General features: G+C 49.0%; 1 protein-coding gene across 2 annotated transcripts in view; it reads right to left on the reverse strand.

Annotated features, from left to right (window-relative positions):
• Positions 1-18,709, reverse strand: part of KIRREL2 (kirre like nephrin family adhesion molecule 2) — a 39,051-nt gene extending 20,342 nt beyond the window's left edge. For both annotated transcript variants that reach the window (XM_054999525.1, XM_054999524.1), the window contains exon 1: positions 18,314-18,709. In XM_054999525.1, the coding sequence (XP_054855500.1) occupies positions 18,314-18,371 (58 nt within the window). In that variant the 5' untranslated portion in view covers positions 18,372-18,709. The remainder of the gene's footprint in view (positions 1-18,313) is intronic.
• Positions 18,710-20,602: the final 1,893 nt, after the last annotated feature.

Consider the following 20,602-nt stretch of genomic DNA (forward strand, 5'->3'; position numbering starts at 1 on the left):
GGAGATAGAATAGTTCAGCTACTTTGACAGATGCACCAATGCACTGCCCTTTGCATACAGCTGCAAAAGCCATGGAGATGTTGAACAGAAATGAGCTCACAATCAGGGTAGCTAACCTCCAGGCGGGGCCTGGAGATACCTTGAAATTGCAACGGATCTCCAGACAACAGGGATCAGTTTCCCTGGAGAAAATGGCATTATAAGTCCATCCCCAAACCTCTCCTCCCAGACACGACCCTCAAACTCCAGGAATGTTGCAACCTGGAGTTGGCAACCACAGTTCCCAACCTAGTGGTTAGGGCAGAAGGAGGAAACAGTGCTCTTTATTCCAGTTCCAACACTCCCCACCCCAACACACTTGTTGGCTCCTCTCTTCCACACACCCCCCCACCCAATCTCCCCTGCAGGCTCCTGGACGCCTGTGCGTTGCATTTCCACGCTCCGTCGCAAATCCTTTTTGAAGCCGCGCAGAGGCAAAGGCGAGCCGCTAAATTCCTGCTTGCTAATAGGCGTGAAATCGGCGGTCCATTGTGCCAGAGCTGCAGGGGGAAGGGAGATGAAAGCCGCCCGGATAGCACAAATAGCGCTTGCCAAGCTTCTTAGCCGCCCCACGGAAATGGAGCAGAAGCGTGGGGGGTGGGTGGGTGCAGGGCCCTCCCAAATCTGGCTGAGCTTGCCCCCTGAAAGGGAGGCCTGAACCAGAGGGGCTAAGCCCCACTCACCTTTGGGAGCCAATTAGAGCCCGGTGCAAAGAGGACACCTTGGTTCCGTCCGCCAACCTATTTCTGCCCTTGACAAAGCCCCCCTTTCAAGCACAGCCCTGGCTACGGAAGACCCCATTCTTCTCCTCCAAGCTTTCTTTGCCCCTCCGGTGGGGAATCCACCTCTTCTCCCCCTGCCCAACTACAGAACACAAAAATCCTCCCCCCAAGAGAACAGAACTAAAAACTGCCACAAAAGCCAATCAGGCTGTTTCTTCACATCGCCAGTGTAGCTTTTTCTTGATGTGTCGCTACCCTATGAGGGCACAGTGGCAAAGCGGATTCCCCGCCATGTGGCATAATTAAGAGGAAGTCCTACAATGAGGATTTGGGAAAAGATATTTTTTAAAAAAGCATTTGAGGCTGAGCTGCATTTTAAGAAATTTACGTGCCTCTCCAGTCAACATTTCTTTCTGTGTTTTTTTGTTAAGGTAAAAGAACAGGTAAAGGTAAAAAAAAAAAAACCCAGAAACATTCAAAGCCTGGAAGCTTACACTTTAAAGACTAACAGATTTATTGTGGCGTAAACTTGCACAGGCTTTCCCAGAGACTAGCTGTAAGGATCCCCATGATGGGTGGGTTGACAGAATAGGTACGAGGATAACCCATTTTGACAAGTCATTGAAGGGCAAAGGAACACAAACACACAGAGACGGGGTTGCTTCGCATGACATTGATTGTATTCTTGGCTCTTGGCTTTTGGGATCTGACTTTTGGACCAAGGCAGCTGCAGACAACTTTTCGCTTCAAAAAGCCGTCCCACGATATCCAAGCATTTAGAACAGGCCCTCTGCAGATTCCTGGTTCCGGGCTCCGCCATATTGACTCAACAGAGGTAAAAAAGGCAATGCCCGTCTGGTCGGACCTGCGTTCTTCAGCCCCCTCCCAAGTTGTTTTAAGTCTCTTATTTGGGAAGAATCCCTTTCGGAGATAAGCTGGCAGAAGTGGAAGGCGACAGGGGAGCCCTCGAAGGAGTGTGTGCGCCACAAATCCCATATTGTGGCTTTGGAAATTGGGCAAAAGGGGAGCAGGTTACCGGAGCTGGCAGCTTGTGAGTGTGTTCGCCAGCAGCTGGACAATAGCGGCTTTGTATCCGAGCCTCATTCAATTGCCATCAGTTCCGCCACCCAGCCATCCCCCGGGCTGTCTGGGCTGTACCCCTCATGCTCGAGAGCTCTGCCAAGACTTCTGGGAGCCTGTTACCCTTTCCTTGAGAAACCTCCTAAACCCTGGTTTCTGCTCAGTAACTTGGAAATGTCCCGTATGCACCTGCGTATTCTAGGAAGGGACACACCCAGCTGTTGTATGTTAAGATCCTAGTAGAAAGACTTCATTCAAAGAGGGATTTTTCTTGTGGAATTTACTGCCACAGGATGTGGGGATGGGCCATTCACTTGGTTGGCTTTCAAGGAAGGATTAGGCAAATTTGTGGAAGAGAGATCCATTAAGGGCTACTAGACAAGATGACTAGGAGCCATATTTAGAGGCTGTAACCTCCAAAATACAGGTGCTGGGGGCAGGGATCATTTCGTAGAAAAAGAGCTGCAGGAACTCATTAGCATAACTCTTTAGCATATGGTATACCCCTTGACACCACCGGAAGTATGTTATTAGCATAACTGATTTGCATATGCCATACCCCCTGACATCACCTATCCTGGCTGTTTTGGACCCAATCTTGGCCATTCAGGACCGAAATGGCAAAAAGGGGCTGAAAATGGCCAAAAAGGGGCCCCAAATGGTCAGAATTGGGCCGCTGCTGAGCGGGAGAGTGATCCACTACCCATCAGAGGTCCAATCCTGGCCGTTTGGGGACCAACCCTGGTTGTTTTGGGCCCGATCCTGGCTATTTTGGGCCCAATTCAGGCTGAAAGGGGCTCAAAATGGCCGAAAATCAGGTGGGCAGGGCCACCTGACATGTGACCTCTTTGGAGAACCACTGGAACTGCATTCCTGCGTGTTCCCCCTCAAAATGAGCCCTGGCTGGGGGGGCAAGAAAAGAGGAGGCTGGGGGAGGGGGCTATGAACTGTGCTTGCCGGCATTCCAGGAGATTCTGTTTGGCAAGAGGATGCTGAACTGAGATCTCTGCTCTTTTAGGCCAATGTGTGAGACCTGTCAGATGCCACTTTTACGGGCTGATCACGAGTGGGTCATGTGACTGTGCCACCAGATCAGAGATGGGTGCCCCATCATCAGCCGAGCCAGATCTTTGATAGTAGCACACACAACTCCAGTAAGAGGACTCACAAAATGACTGCAGGTCGGGGAAACAAAAACGTCTATCTGAACCCTTCCTCAAATTATGGAAAAGGAATTAGATATCAAGTACATAAAGAAATACTTTTTACAAAATCCCCTGGACCATTAATGATTTCCTCTCTTAGTTATATCCTGTAAGATAAACTTGACAAATGTGTTAAATATTAAGCCCTCTGTCAACAACTTGATTCAATGTTGTCTATTTTGGTTTTTTTCTCTGTGTCCCCCCCCCCACCCCTGCTTTTTGTGATCTTGTTTGTTATGTCTGTAATTCAGATGTTGGTGGTTCTTTTTTCGTTTGAAAAACTAATAATAAAAACTATTGAAAAAATAAAAACAGAGTAGTCTGGTTACAATGAACTAACTAGCTGTAGGGGAAGGGAGTTATGGATGGAAGCTGCTATCGACCATAAGAACAACCTGCTGAGTCAGACCAGAATGCAGCCAACCAGTTGCCCTAGAGGGTCAAACAAACAGGCCGTAGAAGCCGAGTCTCTCTCCTGCACTGGAAGTCAGAGGTTTGCTATCTCTGTATATAGAAGCTCCCTTCAGTAGTAGCAATTGATGGACTTCTCCTTCGGGTTGCTGGCACCTGGCGGGTTACTGGGGGGGGCAGGGAGTGACATGGAGGGGGGCAGCTTTGCATTCACATTGTGACATCACTTCTTGGCCAAACCCAGAATTGATGTCACATCGATCTAGGATTTAGTTATAGTAACCATAGAGTTTGCAATGAATCCTTGAATGGTGTGATATCACTTCCTGGTTTGGCCCAGAAATGGCATCAATCAGTTGCTGTGATTGCATTTTTTCTTCACTCCTTCCCACTGGCCTACTGAGCAGTGGCAGGGGTTGGGGGGTTGCTAGTGGGAGCTCCCCTGCTATATGGGACACCTGGCAACCTTCCTTCACCTCCCCGAATCTGTCTAACACCCTTTTAAAGCTACCTACACCTGTGGCCATCACTAGCTCCATTTGCAGAAACTTAAGTAAAGAAGCATTTCCTTTTGTCTGTCCTATACCTATTTTCTCCCAACAATTTCATTAATTGCTCCCAAGTTCTAGGATTATGGGAAAGGAGAAAAAGCTCCCTCTATCCCCTTTCTCCACCCAGTGCATAATTTTATAAACCTCTACCGCGTTGGGAAAGACCTTTCTCTGCCTGCGACCCTGGAGAGCTGCTGCCAGTCAGAGTAGACAATTGACCTTGATAGACCCACAGTGCAATCCTGCACAGAGTTATGCCAGTCTAAGTTCAATGGGTTGAGACTGGAGTAACTTCTTAGGATTGCACTTACCTAGTAGAAGGCAGTTTCAGGCACTCTTGTTCAGGGGAGGAGCTGTGGCTCAGTGGCAGAGCATCTGCTTAGCATGCAGAAGGTCCCAGGTTCAATCCCCAATGTGTGCAGGATCAGATAACAAATGACACAGAAGACTTTTACTTCTGCCAGTTGAGCAGACAATACGGCCCTAGGTGAATCAAGGGTCTGGCTCAAGATGAAGAAACTTCTTTCCTGTAATAAAGAACCTCAACTCTCATTTGACTTTCTCGTTACTCAACTGGAAGAAGCCATCAGACGCCTTCCAGCACGGCACTAACAGATCTTGGTGACAAGGGCACACCTCCCTCGTTTAGCAGCCCTCCGTGCCGACAGGCTGGCCGTTGAGCTTTGCACACCCCTGCAGTATGTTGCCATAGCTGCCTGGCACCAGCTCAGCTGCCAGAAATTAGGTCATCCCCAGAAGCCAACAGATGTTAATTTTGTGCATTTGTCTCTGCTAAAGCTGGCCACTCCTTGCTTTTGCTCCCCCTGCCCTGAATCGCAAGGCATATGAAAATCCGCTATGCACATCTGCCCATCCTTTCCACAGCCACACATATCACACACACACACACATCTTGGGTTGAGTACAATACTGGCATAGACCAGTACATTTGCCCTGGGGGCCTACCCAGATGGCAGCAAAGCTCTGGTGGTCTCTGTTTGACCCACTAACTTCGCTCTGAACCGAAATCGAGCCCAGCTAACCCCAAAGACAGTCCTTCCAACATTTTGCAAAGAAAGATGCACAATCTTGTGTGCTCTGAGTAGCAGAGCTTGTATAAATAACACACTCTCTTTTTACACATTTCTGTTCTCCTCAGTTTGAATATTCACTTACTATGCAATGGTCTGTCATGTACAGTTTCCAAAGGCAAGTAAACTAACCCAAACTCCTTCCTTTGTTAAAAACTAAGAATTCCAAGGTGAGTCGCGTTGTTATTACAGAACAGGTGCAACTCAAAGCGAAATCGCTACCTTGATAGGTAGTTAACAGCAGACAAGGAGGAACAGAAAGGAAGCTGGTGAACTTTTACAGATGCCCGCTAACTTTGCTTTTAGAAAAAAAGGCATCCCCGAAATTGCCCCCTATGGCAAAATAAATGCACCGTGATTTACCATGCGCAAGAACGTAGCCACTCTCCATAGTAAATAGGGGCAGTTGGAGTGTATTCTAAGAGGGTTTTTTAAAAAAAAGTTTATGCTTCTCTTCTGCTTTGGGAAATGTCCTGATGGCAAAGCACACAGGTAGCATTTGGGGCTTTTGAAATCCAGCCAATGTGCTTGGAATCCTTTATGCTCCGGCTTGTTGATTATGGTTAATTTTTATGCTGTCATCTTTATGATTTTATTGGATCATTTTTCTTTGCAAGCTGCCTCAAGCAGGTCTCTGGTGAGGCAGCACACACATTTCCTAAATAAATAAGGATGCCTGGAGAGAGGAAAGCAAGAGAGGTTTAGAGGTCAGAGCAGAGACCCCCCCCCCACACACACTGATGTAATTGAGAGGAACAGGACACTGGGAAAAGATTGAGTTTGAGCTGCAACAGAAGTTTGGCAAAGCCTTGCCATGTTGAGACCACAGGCTGACAAAAGAGACAGAGTGGTGTGTTTTAAATGGGTCCACCGTGGTTGCTAAACGCATACGGAAGCTTTTTGTTTGCAACCGTTTGCTTTGTTGAGGAAAATGAAAGCACGGACCTTCTCAGCGGGGATGCTGGCAAGGACTTGGAGAGGCATCAGGCCCAAACTGAGAGGCAGCGCTGTGCAGTGGTTAGTGTTGGGCTAGGTTTTGCGAGACCCAGGTTCGAATTCCCACGCTGCCTTGGAGGCTTGGCGGGTGTCCTCGGGCCAGTCACATTCTCTCAGCCTAACCTACCTACCTCACTGGCTTGTGGTGAGAATAAAATGGAGAAAGTTGTAAGCTGCTTTGGATACCCACTGGGGAGACAGTGGGGTGTAAATGAAGTAAAATCGGAGCTCATTTCAAGGGGGAACGCGCAGGAATACAGTTCCAGCAGTTCCCCAAAGAAGTCACATGTCAGGTGGCCCTGCCCACCTGACTCTCGGCCATTTGGGGCCCGTTTTGTCCTGGATTGGGCCTCTGATGGGTGGTGGATCACTCTCCCGCTCAGCAGTGGCCCGATCCTGACCATTTTGGGCTCCTTTCCGGCCATTTTCAGTCCCTTTTTGCCATTTTGGGCCCAATTTCAGCCCTGAATGGCCAGGACTGGGTCCAAAACAGCCAGGATAGGTGATGTCAAGGGGTGTGGCATATGCAAATCAGTCATGCTAATGACACACTTCTGGTGATGGCAAAGGGTGTGGCATATGCTAATGAGTTATGCTAATGAGTTATGCTCCAGCTCTTTTTCTACGAAATGACCCCTGAGTAAAATAAATAAACATTAAAACTCTGCAGTGGCAGAGTTCTGCATGATTAAACTATTCGGGACTGAATCTATTCTTCACCAAGACGTCAAGGAAAGGAAAGGAAAGTCTACGATGGTCCCAAACAACAATTCTTCCAGTTTTCTTAAAGCACACAGGCTGAACAACCCAGCTTGGCTCCCCATAGCAGAGGAAAACGGGTTAAAGGTAACCTTGCTGGTGTCAAGTTTTCCTACAGACAAAACCGCCTGACACACTGGCACACTTCAATTCCAGTTGCATGCGCTCTCTCACATTCTAACACCTCGAGAAGGAAAGAAAGCAAAGCAGACCCTCCAGTGTGGCTCCTGCCAACTGTTTCATCTCCTTTCCTGTTATCGTGGGCATTCGAGAGGTAGTCAGCTGCGCTTTCTCATTTTCGGAATGCGCAAATCCACCGGCACCTGATAAGGAGCTGACACATCGAACTGCCTGCACCAAATGTAAATGGAGGTTCTGCCTTGTTAACGGCCTACAGAAGCGAGGAAGGCGAAGATGACACCTTCACCCTGATATATCCACAGTACCATGCAGCTTTCCCCACGCCGTTTGAAACATCGGGGCCAAGGTTTTTCTGTTCTACACATAATCTCTGCCCAAAAACTGTTTGGGGAAGGCGAAGCACAGTGGAGTCACTGGCCAGCCACATAACCTAGGGTTGCCATCCTCCAGTTGGGGCCTGGACATCTCCTGGCATTACAGCTGATCGCCAGACCACACAGATCAGTCCCCTGGAGAAAACGGCTGCTTTGGAGGGTGGACTCTGTGGGGTTATACCTTATTGATGCCCCTCCCCTGCCCAAACCCTGACCTCTCCAGGTTCCACCCTCAAATTTCCAGGAATTTTCCAACCCAGAACTGGCAACTCTACATAACCTGACTAGCAAGGTGGACAATGTCACCTTCTGTGCTGTGTTATGGGTCTCAGTATATGCACAGAGAGGCCCAGTGGTGTCTGTTACAGAGCTTGCAGTTGAGGTGCCAACATACAATACGTTCCAAGATGTAGCCAGTTATTTGCATGCAGATATAACTAAAGATCTGGGAGAAATTATCTGGTGCACATGCTTCTCACAGTCCATGTGCAAATATGGCAGCGGTGCACTTTAAATGTGGCTATTGTGATTCATCAGTCCTTAGGGATCACAGACTTTGCAAATACAGCAGATGAAATAAAATATGATTGACAAGCCAGTAGCAACAACAGCATGGTCTCATGACAGCTCTCATTCTCCTTTCCCTCCATTTATCCTCACAACAGTCCTGTGAGGTAGGTTAGGCTGAGAGCATGTGTGACTGGCCCAAGGTCACCCAGCGAGCTTCCGCGGCAGAGTGGGGATTCGAACCCGAGTCTCCCAGATCCTAATCTGGCACTCTAAACACTACACCACGAAATGCCCTCTTTGGCTGCTTTAAGCACCAGTAGAGAAAAAAAGAAAAGACAGGTACCAATATGGGATAATTGAGAATTCTGCTTAGCGTCATTTGTTGTCCTGGTGGGATGTTTCAGAAGAGGGAGAAGAGCGCTGTCAAGGCATAGACTAGAATCCTAGTAATCCTGGATTCGAATTCTCACTTTTACCATGGAAGCCTTGGGCCCGTCAGACTCTCAATGTGGCCTACATCACAGGGTCATCGTTGTGGGAGGAGTGGAGAACAATGTTCTAAGCAGCTTTGAGTTCCCAGTTCAGGAGAAAAGCAGGGAATAAATAAATGCAAATGAATGGCATTCTTGTGCTTTTTACACCGCATTTGTTGTGCGTGCTAACTCCTTCCAATCATCACATACTCCCTAGGACTGCATATGCATCTCTTCTGCATCTCTTCTGATAACACTCAGAATCCCAAACATTAATTAAAAATACAGAAAATAATTAACCACCCTCTGTTCTTCTCCCCAACCCTTTTCTTCCTAGAAGTCACATGGTTTTTGTATAAACTCAGGCAGAAGCCTGAAGATTTAAACAGAGGAAGTTTGAAAAACTCAAATTCAATCAGGATGAAATTCAGTTCAGCAGGACACCCCCTAAAAGATCTGATTATAGGTACTAAGACATTAAGTCAACATTTTCTTGTATTAACTGTAGAAATTATAACCCCATGTGGTTTGATATCCATTGTGGATCAATTCAAACAAGTCATTTACGGGTCTCCCACTGAGTTCCCAGGATTTTAGCATTATCATGATATATTGTGTGTGAACTATTACTGCCAGCTCCAAGTTGGGAAATTCCTGGAGATTTGGGTGGTGAAACCTGGAGAAAACTGGGGAAAGTGGGGTTTGGGGAGGGAAAGGACCTTGGCATGGCATAATTCCATAGAGACCGCCCCCAAAAGTAGCCATTTTTTCCAGGTGAACTGATCTCTGTGGCCTGGAGACCAGTTCTAATTCCGGGAGATCTCCAGGCACTACCTGGAGGCTGGCAACCCTAGTGTGAACTGTATTTTTGCGTGACAAGAGACCTGATCCTGAATACAATTTTCACACACTGCATTTTTATTGCAATTTATTTTTCCTGTGTATTTCTGTACCTGGAAGATTGCATATAAGGGAACCAATGCAATTAAAGCCAGACATTGTCTGCATGTAGGGCTCTCTTATGTTGGGGAAGCTTTTAAAATTGTATATTTTGCGTTCTTCAAGTCCCCCCACCTTGAGAGGGCATTTTGCTTTTTTTTGTGCCTTTGGGAGACACTGGCCACACACTTTTAAATGCCCTCTGTTCATGAGGTCGAGAAGCTTAAGAGGCTATTAATCTGCACGTGAGCTGGTTGTTGTAGGGTGCACAAATCAAATTCTGCTCCCATGGTGGGAACCTGCTCTCATATTTCTGAGCTCATTTATTATATTTCATCAATCACATTTTTGACCTGCCTTGCAGAATTCAGGCCCAAAGCAATGTATATTGGGTTCTGTCTAGGGTTGCCAGCTCCAAGTTGGGAAATTCCTGGAGATCTGGGGGGTGAAACCTGGAGAAAGTGGGGTTTGGGGAGTGAAAGAACTTTGGCATGGCATAATTTCATAGAGTCCACCCCCAAAAGCAGCCATTTTCTCCAGGTGAACTGATCTCTGTCACCTGGAGACCAGTTGTAATTCTGGGGGATCTCCAGACACCACCTGGAAGTTGGTAAGCCTAAGTGGGAGGTGGGATATGGGCAAACAGTGCCCACCTTCTGTTAGTAGAACTTTTCTGTTGGATCCAACCAGTAGCTAAGGCTGCTAATCTCCAGGTGGAGACTGGAGATCCCCTGGAATTGCAACAGATCAGTTTCCCTGGAGAAAATGACAGATTTGGAAGGCTACCCTATCAATAGCCTAAGGTCAATTAATGAATTTCATAACAAAGCTGGGATAAAATGAAGAGCATAGCTGAATACATGAAGCGGCCTAGTCGTCGTGAATCAGACCATTGGTCCATCAACATCAGTATCTCCTACTCTGACCGGCAGCGGCTCTCCAGGGCTGGCATCATCTACCACTTGATCCTTTTAACTGCAGCTGCCGGAGATTGAACCTGGGACCTTCCACAGGCCAAGCACTGAGCCATAGCTCTTCCCTTACTCCAGGTATTGTGTACCACATCTGGCATTGTTGGTCCCAAGGGCAAGCTCAGAGCGGAACCTTAACACCTTCGGTAAAACTGCAGGGGACGCTCACGGTGTATTGCACAAACTGGATTTCCTTGAGGGGGGAGAATTAATACTTTTATGGTTTCTGATTTACACAGTGCCAGGTACCAAAAGCACAGACTACTGTCCCAAAGAAAGCAACACAATGGGGCGAGTAGGAATATACAGCGGATTTTTATTATGCTTTTGGCTGCCAGGGGGACCTGACAAAGTAAGAAGCATAGCCGGACAATATATTAGTACCTCCTGGCAAGGAATCAAACTTATGAGACAGGTAATTCTATTCTCCGTCCTTGCGCGTCCCCGCACAATAGGAGTAGTGGCGGCTGAGAACAGAATCCTCTTTTGGCAATGATACTAATGCATTCGTTACCCCCACAGTTGTGCGCGTTCCAGAGACGGGGCTCTGGCAATAAAAACAGGTTCTGAGGCTAAACCAATATGTCAAGCTAAAGCCTGGCTCTGGAAGAAGCAGTAACTGTGGCGGGGGGAGTTTGCAAGGCCCTTTGCATCTTCCCTTCCCCGTGAAATATGTGCAGCAGTGACAAAATCTTTGGGATGCTGCCAATCTATCTAGTGCCCATCAAGCATGTAATAATTGCAGGGCCTTTTTTCTTTCTTTTTTTTTTTCAAGGCTTCTGTCTTTTCTCTCTCTGGAAAATTCGATTTTCCTCCCGTTTCCTCCACCAATTTTAGCTGGTAATAATCAATGGATATTTTAAAGCAGCTCTCCAGACATGTTAAAAATCAATCCGAAATGTTTACAGCCACGGGAAATTAAAGGATCACACAATTACTTGGTGACAGAGGATGAGGCGTGAAAAATGAGAGCTTTATTATTTTTTTTAAAAAAAATATCAGCTGCTGCTTTTAGTCAGCACAAATGCCCTTACACGTTCACAGAACATGCCAATATTTACAGAGATTCAGGTATGTGTTTTACAGTATTCGTTATCAAATGTAGCTGTCTATTTTTTAAAAATCAATAAACGCCCCCCCGCACCTGATATTGGGTTTGTATGATATAATAAACATTTATTGACACAAAACCTAACAGATGACACAGAAGCCCCAAAACTTGGTGGCTGGCACGATAGGAGCTCTTTAGCAAGCACACCCCGTTGCCAGAATTGGTAAAGATCAACATTATTGATACCGATTATCCTTATCCCATTACTTATTTGCCAAGGGGACAAGCCAGGTGTCGGTCACGCTACCAAATTCAGAAGCAAATTCAGTATCAACCTTTTTGTCTATCGGGAATCCATATATGCCAGGAACCAGGTGTAGCGGACGGTGTGTCAGACTAAGCCCTGGGAGACAGGAGTTCAAATCTCCACTCTGACATGAAGCTCGTTGGGTCTGTCACTTTCTCTCAGCTGAACCTCCCTCCTTCATGGGGAAAGGAGAACCACGCACACCATGTCCCCAGTATGTGGGAGGTAGAGCTGGATAAAAACACCATAGTTTGTCTGACATGGGATTAGAGTGGCCAATCCCTGCTTGGGAAATTCCTCGAGATTAGGGAGTAGGGCCTAGAGAGGACGGAGTTTGGGGAGGGATCTCGGTGGGGTATAATGCCATAGATTCCACCCTCCAAAGCAGCCATTTTCTCCAGGGAAACTGATCTTTGCAGTCAAGCGATCAGCTGTAATTCTAGGAGATCTCCATTTCCCACATGGAGGTTGGCAACTGTACATGGGATATTAATTTTTCTTCTTCAGCCGGCAGGTCTGCAGTTTTCTCAACCCAACCTTTGTGAAGGGTCAGGTTTTCCTGGCCTCGATTCAACAGAACTGTGGCCAGAGAAAGGTGCAAAGGTCAAGATCACTGCCATAGCAACTGAATGGGGAGCAGGAGGGGGCAGGGTCAGCTCCCCTGTTGGTGACCTGTCTTAAGCATTCCTACATTTCAGGATATGCACATCTACAAACACGTGTTCACAGCACAAAACAAACATGCACTTATTTGCTTGAAAAGCTTTCCTTGAGCATGCACGGGTTACTACAGCCCAGAGCTGTAGCATCTTCCTCCTCAGAACCTTACAAACAAAGCCAGTGCTACGTAACAGAGTATGGAAATTATTTGACTGGGAGACTTGCATTCTCTGAAACTCAGTTATTTAGGGCCAGTCACTTTTCCAGCTTGCCCTACCTCAGAGGGTCATTGTGGAAACAGGGAATACAGAGCAGGGAAAACTGAAGCTTCCTTTCAAGTACATGCTGGTTGGCAAACCTTGGTTTGCAGCTGTATAATGTGTGAAAAAAATCTCTGGACATTTTTTTTGCTATGCAAGACAGACTCTTTTGCCTACACAATCCAAGGTGGGGTTGTCCAATAATCTTCCTTTTGTGTGGGGTGGGGAGGACAGGGCTTTTCTTTTTTCAATCCAAGCAGCGCAAGGAACCAAGCATTGCTTGTCCCTCCTTACAACAACCCTGCAAAGTAGGTTAGGCTGAGAAAGCATGTGCAACTCACCCAAGATCATCCAGTGAGATTCTTGAAACCATTTGGTTTCAAGCCCAGGTCATGCCGTTCCTAACCTGATACTCTAACCATTACACCAAGCTGATTCTCTGGTGGGGTGTGAGCCATCTGGGAGAAGCTCAAAGCAGGAGAAACAGGCAAAAGGGCCCCAATTCCTAATCAGGACTACCCCTTGCAAGTAGATTTTCGGAGCTCAAGGCATTTTAAAACTTACAATCTGGAGTTGAACAGATTTCCCCAAAATGCAGGGATTTGGTCCAAAGGGTGGAGGGGGCGATGGGGCGGGGGGTAAAGAAAGACAAGACAAAAGAACCACATTTGTTTCCTGCTGTAAAGATCACCTTGACATTCTGCAAGGTTTATTATTAGTTCTGAGTTAGTTGATCAATTTGTCAGTTAATTGGTTGCCAGCCCTAACAAGTAGCCTTTCCCCCTCCTACCACTTTCTGGGGTTGCAGATCAGCTCTTCTCCCCTCCACACTCGGAAACAGTAATCAGCAGTGGGGGCAAGTCATTTGCATTGCTTCAAACAGGCAAGGCCCAGCATTAGTATTCAGATAAATGCACCCCTTGCAACTTTGCCAACTTGAGATCACTGCAAATTTGAGTGGATTTCCACAGAGACAACAGAAGGCTCATCCCCTAGGCCAGCTTTTGCTCTTGCCAAATTTCAGTCACACAGCTTCTCAATGAGACGACGGGATTTTTTTCTTCTCTCTTTTAAAGGATGAAGGGGGGGAATTATCCTTTTCTATCCTTCTTGGGAGCCAGCTGGAAATTTTCTGCTGGAACACTGGGGAAAAAAACAACAACCCTAAAGCAAAGGGGGAAAAAATCTTCCGCTTGGAAGGGCAAAGAGCCCTGAATACTGGACAACGGAAAGGTTTTATTACACAGTCGAGATTTTCAAAACCAGGACAGCGCAGGGACCCAACATGCTTTCAGTTTTGTTCCAAACACCTCTGGCTTCTGTGCAGTTGGAAAGCTTTAAGGGAAAGAAAAAAAACCCAGAGCTCTCTCTTTCTAAAAATCTATTTGATGTCACTAAAATACAGCTCAATCTAGGGCAGTGGTTTTCAAGCTGTGCTCAGAGGAATGCTACACAGTGTCTTGGGGTACCCTTTAAGATTTACTGGGGCAAAAGCTTTCATGGACGATGGGCTCAGTCTAGTCCACAAAAGCATCATTAATGCACTAAAACACACTTTTTGTTGCACCGGAAAAACATGGGAATGCAGGGATTCACAGAAGCCAGTCAAAGGCCTGCTCAATGGGAAGCAAACATCCTAACACCTTGACTTGCGTAGTCCAGTTGAGCCTGATCTCATCAGATCTCAGAAGCTAAGCAGGGTCAGCCTTGGTTAGTAATTGGATGGGAGACTTCCAATGAAGACCGGGGTTGCAGAGGCAGGCAGTGGCAAACCACCTCTGCTAGTCTCTTGCCATGAAAACCCTGCCAGGGGTTGCCATAAGTCAGCTATGACTTGATGGCACTCTCTGCTACCAAACTTTCTAGCAAAACAACATCTTCCCCCTACTTCCCCTGCACTGAACCATCAAAGCGGAAAGTAAAATGCGCACCTTGTCAGGCCAAGAAGATTTTTGACTAGTCATCAGTTTTCAGGTAGGGACCAAATGCTGCATTAGACCTGATCTACATTTTTGTAAACTTTGGAGTCCCCCCTTCTCTTTTTAAAGAGGAGAATGACAGGTTTTGTAAGTTTTTTTTTTAAATACCCCAAAGCTAGCTTGCCCCCTCCTTTATATCCCACTCTTCTGTCCAGTGGGGAACCCACTTGACTTACAGCATTCTCTCTTGTCCTTTTTTAAAAAAAGTTGGCTCTCTTTTATTATCACAAGTCTAAGAGGCAGGTTAAGCTGAGAGCATGACCGGCCTAAGGTCATCCAACACTCCTCCATGGCAGAGTGGGGTGGGGATTAAAACCTGAAGTATCCCAGATCCTAGTGTGACACTCTAACCACGTGGTGGTGGAGAGTGCCCTCAAGTTATAGCTGACTGATGGTGACCCCTAGTGGGGTTTTCATGGCAAGAGACTAACAGAGGTGATTTGCTATTGCCTGCCTCTGCAACCCTGGTCTTCGTTGGAGGTCTCCCATCCAATTACTAACTAAGGCCATCCCTGCTTAGCTTCTGAGATCTGACAAGATCTGGCTCACCTGGGCTATCCAGATCAGGGCAACCACTAGACCATACTGGATCTTAAACAAGATCCAGTTTGCAAATACATCAAAAACAAGTTCCAGCGAGGAGAAAGTGATGATTTCCAATATATATTTTAATCCTGCTCTTCCTCAAAGCTTGCCTAGTTCTTTTACTTTAGAAACAACCCTGTGAGGGAGGAAAGGCAGCCAGCGTGGGATTGGCCTCAAGTCAACCCAGTGAGCTTAGCGGCAGAATGAGGATTTAAACCCAGTTTTAATCCAACACACTAACCATAACACTGCACTGGTTAAGTTGGGTTAATGACTGCTCCCCTGAGTACTTTATTGTATGAGATGCTGGATGCATTGGCCAGCTGCTTAGTAATATAATAGTATTTTAATAGCCTTTCAGTATACAAAGCACTTCATATGCATTATTCACAGTAACCCTTACAAACAGCCCTGTAAGCTAGGCCAGTTTTATTACATTGCAGATGGGGCGGGACGCAGGCAGTGAAGAGCAGCTTGCTAAAAGCCAGCTAGTTTAGGCCTGAGATGAGATTTGATCCCTAACCACCCGCCCCTCTTAACCAAGCAATACCAGTTATGTGCCTTTTCAGTCCCCTGCCATCTACCAACCCCACCTCTCTTCCAGTATTTTTTAACCAAGTCACATTCTCTTGGTAAAGCCTTGTGCAAGTTTTTGATTCACACAGAACTCTTTTTCGGGCACAGAAGCAGAGACTTGTTGCAATACTCTATGTAGAAATTGGATTCATGCAGAGGCTTAGTGGAGCTCAGTTGCAGACATTTGAGAATTTAAGTTTCAGGTGGGTCGCCGTGTTGGTCTACAGTAGAAGAGCAAGATTCGGGTCCAGTAGGACCTTAAAGACCAACTAGATTTCCAGGGTATGAGCTTCTGAGAGTCAAGGCTCCCTTTGCCTGACTCTGGAAAGCTCATACCCTGGCAATCTAGTTGGTCTTTAAAGGTGCTACTGGACCTGAATCTTGCTCTTGAAAATGTACGGTTCTCTCCTCCAATTTCCCGTCTCCTTCTACCCCAGATCTATTTTCCCTAGAGGAGGTTTTGGGGTTTTTTTTTGGCTGCTGCTGTCTCAAGTCACATCATCATTAGACACCCCCCAACACACACTTATGCAGAGCTTGATGTAACGCCAGAGAGGAGCAGCGCCGCGGGCCAAGAGAACGCCACGACCGCTCAGGAATCATTAGCGTTAGCGCAAAGGGAACGCACAGCCGGCGGGCAGGGACTAAGCCAGGCGTGGAAGTGTGAACTCGCTCGTCCCCCTCGACACCTCCGCTCCCGCGCCTCCCAGCACCCCGAGCCCTACCCCGCGGGCACCTGTCTGCACTCCCCTCGCTGCCACTAAAGCATCTGACAGCCCGATCAGCCGCGGTGCCAAGCCGGCTCTGCCAGGCGCGAACCGGGAAAGGCTGCTCCTGCGCCTTTAAGAGCAAAAGGCGAGGTTCGGCAGGTGCACCTTCTGCCTCCGCTGCGGCACTGCGACTGGAGGAGGTGAAAAGAGCGCCGCCCTTAAAGAGACACGAGTCCTTTTTTTTCTCCAGGCGCCCGCCTGTGGCTCCGCCCAGTGACCCACTGCCAGACTGACCCGGGCTTGCCCGCGCTCTTCCGTGGGGCGGGTTTGGGGAGCTTGTTCAAAGTAGGGCAGGTGTGGCCCGCGGATCCGGCAGTTCTGCTGCAGGAGGAACTCCATGGAATAAACCCCAAAGGACAGGCTTGCGCAGGAGAACTTCCCAGATGGGCTGAGCCGCGACGGGAGGGAGGACAATGGTGGGGTTCGAGCTGATCCCATACGGAGAGTCTCGCTTTAAAGTCGAGGCAGGATCTCTAGAGGGGGAGACTGGGTCGGATTGGCTGTTCGCGCGTGTATTGTGGATCAAGACCCAGCCTCAAGCCCTGTGCGCCTCTCTCTCACCAATGCCAGGTTGGGAGACCTGCTGCTTAAAGCATCTACAGAGTGCCTTTCACGTCCTCCTGGGATACCACAACCAGAGGCACCCTCTTTCTAGGATTAGGAGCCAAAATTCCTAAGGAAACTTCAACCTCCCCGGTTCCTCTGACAGAGGTCATGTGCTGGACAGAACTCAAGCGTTTTCAGGCAGCACTTCTGAGTAGGCATGCATAGGATCGTGCAACAAAGGTGCCCCAATGTAGGAGGGCAAGTGATGCTCAACTGAGGGCAAGAGAGAGTTTCAGGTGGTCTGCAGCAGAACGGCAGGATTTGAAGCTAAGGCGCCGGTGGGGCTCAAATCCTCATGTCAAGAGAAGACTGTTCCAAACGGAGAAAGGCATTTCAGGGACTCATCCGGGGAGGCGCTCGTCTCCTTCCTCCGGCCAAAGCCATTGCAGATTGTCCCGCAGCCCCTGAATGGCAACCCAGCTCGCCGGCTAGAGTTACAGAACTGGGGAAAGGGTGCAGGAAAGTAGGTAGGGTTGTCGAGGCGGGTGGGTGAAGCCAGCTCCGTCGCCCGGAATGTAGTCGTTCAAGGTTAGCCACGAGGGGGAGTCTCGCCGCGGCACGCCGCTTCTCTCAACCCTAACCCCAAGCAAGAACCCCTCCCCCCCATAGGACTTTAGGGAATAAGGGGAGGCGACGGGAGCCACCCCTGGTCTCCACCCGCATAGCTTAGGAGATCGAGTCTCTTCCCCACTCGATCCAAGCAAACAAGCAGCAACCCTCTACATTTCTGAGAATGAAACTGCGGAGGCATGGTCTTGGAAAGGGGAGGGGGTCCCGCGGGGAAAGAGACAACCCCCGGGGCAATCAGCAGGTCAAGTATTTGGTTTCTTAGCCCCCCTGCCCCAAATAAATAACAGGGTGCGGCAGAAGCGGCGATCGTGGGCGCTCCTTTCTTCAAGGTCATACACTCATCCCTCTGTCTCAATGGCACAGTTCAGCCACGTTCTCTCTTCGCCCCCTCCCTCCAACAATCCCCAGTCCCACCGCATCCCCCATTCCCAAAGGAACGCAGGAGTCCTAGGCACCTCCTTCTACCTGTCCCCTAGCTGCTGAGGCCCCCCCCCCGATCAGAGTTCGGACCCTCCAATAATTCCCTTAATAGCCTGCGGCCCCCTTCTTTCCTCGACGCCCCCGCCCCGTCCAAGCCCTCCAAAAGTGGGAGAATTGGCCGGCCCCTATGCCAGCTTTGGGGTCCCCTTCACAAGGGCAGACACCCCCTCCCTTTCATGCATTAAAAAAACAGCCCCCAATTCATACCTGTGCCTGCGAAGTTGCTCAGGGATACGATCCAGGTCAACAGAAGTGCCGTCCTCATAACGGGGGGGGGGCCGTGTAAAAAAGGGGGAGAAAGTGGTAGGGGGCTCCGAGCTTTTGCACGCACAGAGCTCGCCGCAGGGGCTTCCCCTCCGCACGCCCGCCTTCAGCCCCTCGGCAAGGGGCTCTCCAAAGTGCCCGGAACGGCGCACCGCCTGGGTTTGTCGCCTGACCTTGGCTATGGGGGTGACTTAAAGCGAAGTCCTCTGCGGGGAGGGGGCGGAAGAGGAATGTTTGCCGACCTCCCCTGATTGCAAAAATAGGAAAAAGAAGCGGCGCCTGTCGCTCCTCGCTGCGCCGGAGCACTTTCTTCCGTCCCCGTCCCACTTTCGAGCTCCCCAGCTCTTTCCACACTGGAGCCTTTCACCTCGCGGGAGCTCCGACTCATTCAGCAGGGCAGCTCGTGGCCACGCCCTCCGCGCTTCCTGATTGGCTGCCCGGGAGGCTGCACTCATTAAGAAAAAAAAAGGCAGGCGGCTTTTCGCACTGAGCAGCCGCTGGCGGATGGTGGCGGGGAGGGGATAGAGCTGGAGTCCCCCTTTCTATTTTGGGGTCCAAGATCCGATCGTGGGGTGGGGCTGGAAGGTGGGGAGGAGGCAGCAGTTTTCAGGGGGCGAGGGAAGAGCGCTACGGAAAGTGCCCAACGCAAACCCCCCCCCCCCCCCCCAAGAATTGAGTTTAGGGCTTGCCGGATGTCCTTGGCTTAAAGGATGCTCGCTGGAGAACTCCCCAAGATTGCACCCGATGTGTCCTCATAGCCCCCCTCCTTTCACTCAAGCGCCTTCTTTTGAAAGCCCCCCTCCCCGCGGCAATGCCTCTTGCTGTGTGTTTGCTTTTAATTGCAATCGATTCTCCCTGGGATTGGCCACAGGCAGGTTCGCTCAGCTAAAAAAAAAATGTGTGGAAGTTGCAAGATTGATTCGACGGGGTTGTTCCTCCTGACCCGCTTTGCAGGGGGAAAGAAAGGCGAGGATCGAAGCCGGTGCCCTGGGGGAGAGCAAGCCGCACAACAACCGGATGTAACTGCAGTCAGCGAACTGCTTTCTGACCGGGCCCTGGCTGCCCCCGAGGGGCGATGCAGGATCCAGCTGCACGCAGCCCGGCCGGCTGCCCCCCTCCTTGCTTAGCCCCCGGCGGGGTTAGGAGAAACTAGCAGGCGAGATTTTGAGGCAGGGACCACAACCTGGTAGGGATGCCCGGCCCTAGAAATTATGTGATGGCCTCGGGTTGCCACTCCAAGTTAAGAAATTCCTCGAGATTTGGGGATGGAGGATGCAGAAGGTGGGTTTGGAGAGGGGAGGACCTCCGCAGTGTATAATGGCATGGAGAACACCTTCTCAAGTGACCATTTGCTCCTTGCCATATTCTGGGCATGGGGCAAGGGTCACTGGTGAATTTCCTGCATTGTGTAGGGGGTTGGACTGGATGACCCTGGAGGTCCCCCCCCCAACCCTATGATTTTCTCCTGGGAGAATCCGGAGATCAGTTGTAATTCCAGATCTCCCGGCCCCACCTGGAGGTTGACAACCCTAGGAAGCTGGAAGGGTTTATAAGAGTCACCTCTAAGAATGACTCCTGCCACCAGTGCCAGGGCTTTTGCTTCGGAATAAAAGAGAGAGAGTACCTCTGAGCATGTACCGTGTGCTTTTTCTCTCGGGGTTGTGCAGATGCTCCTGGTGTCCTGGAATTAAGGGCTGAAGTGTGTTTGTGGAGGGGGAAATCATCCAGACTGATTCCAATACTGGTACTGCTGATTTCTGGAAATCTATCATGACATCGGCAGGCAGGATATGCATTTGTGCTAGTAAGATGCATTCCCCCCCTTCAGTCTGAATGGTGGAATAAGCCAATGCAGTGTAGCAGTTAGAGTCCCGGGTTAGGATTTGGAAGACCCCGGTGTGAATCCCCACTCTGCCGTGGAAGCTCCCTGGGTGGCCCCGGGCAAGTCACACATTCAGCCTGACCTACGTTTGTGAGGATGAAATGGAGGAAAGGAGGACAATGTAAACTGCTTTGGGTCCCCATTGGAAAGAAAGGTGGGGCAGGGCTTTTTTCCAGCTGGAACGAGGGGGAATGGAGTTCCAGCACCTCTTGAAAATGGTCACATGGCTGGTGGCCCCGCCCCCTGATCTCCAGACAGAGGGGAGTTGAGATTGCCCTCCCGCAGAGGGCAATCTAAACTCTCTGTCGGAAGATAGAGGTAAATGACATATATAATAATAATAAATCGTA

Source organism: Eublepharis macularius, chromosome 15, assembly GCF_028583425.1.
Source record: "Eublepharis macularius isolate TG4126 chromosome 15, MPM_Emac_v1.0, whole genome shotgun sequence".
NCBI lineage: Eukaryota > Metazoa > Chordata > Lepidosauria > Squamata > Eublepharidae > Eublepharis > Eublepharis macularius.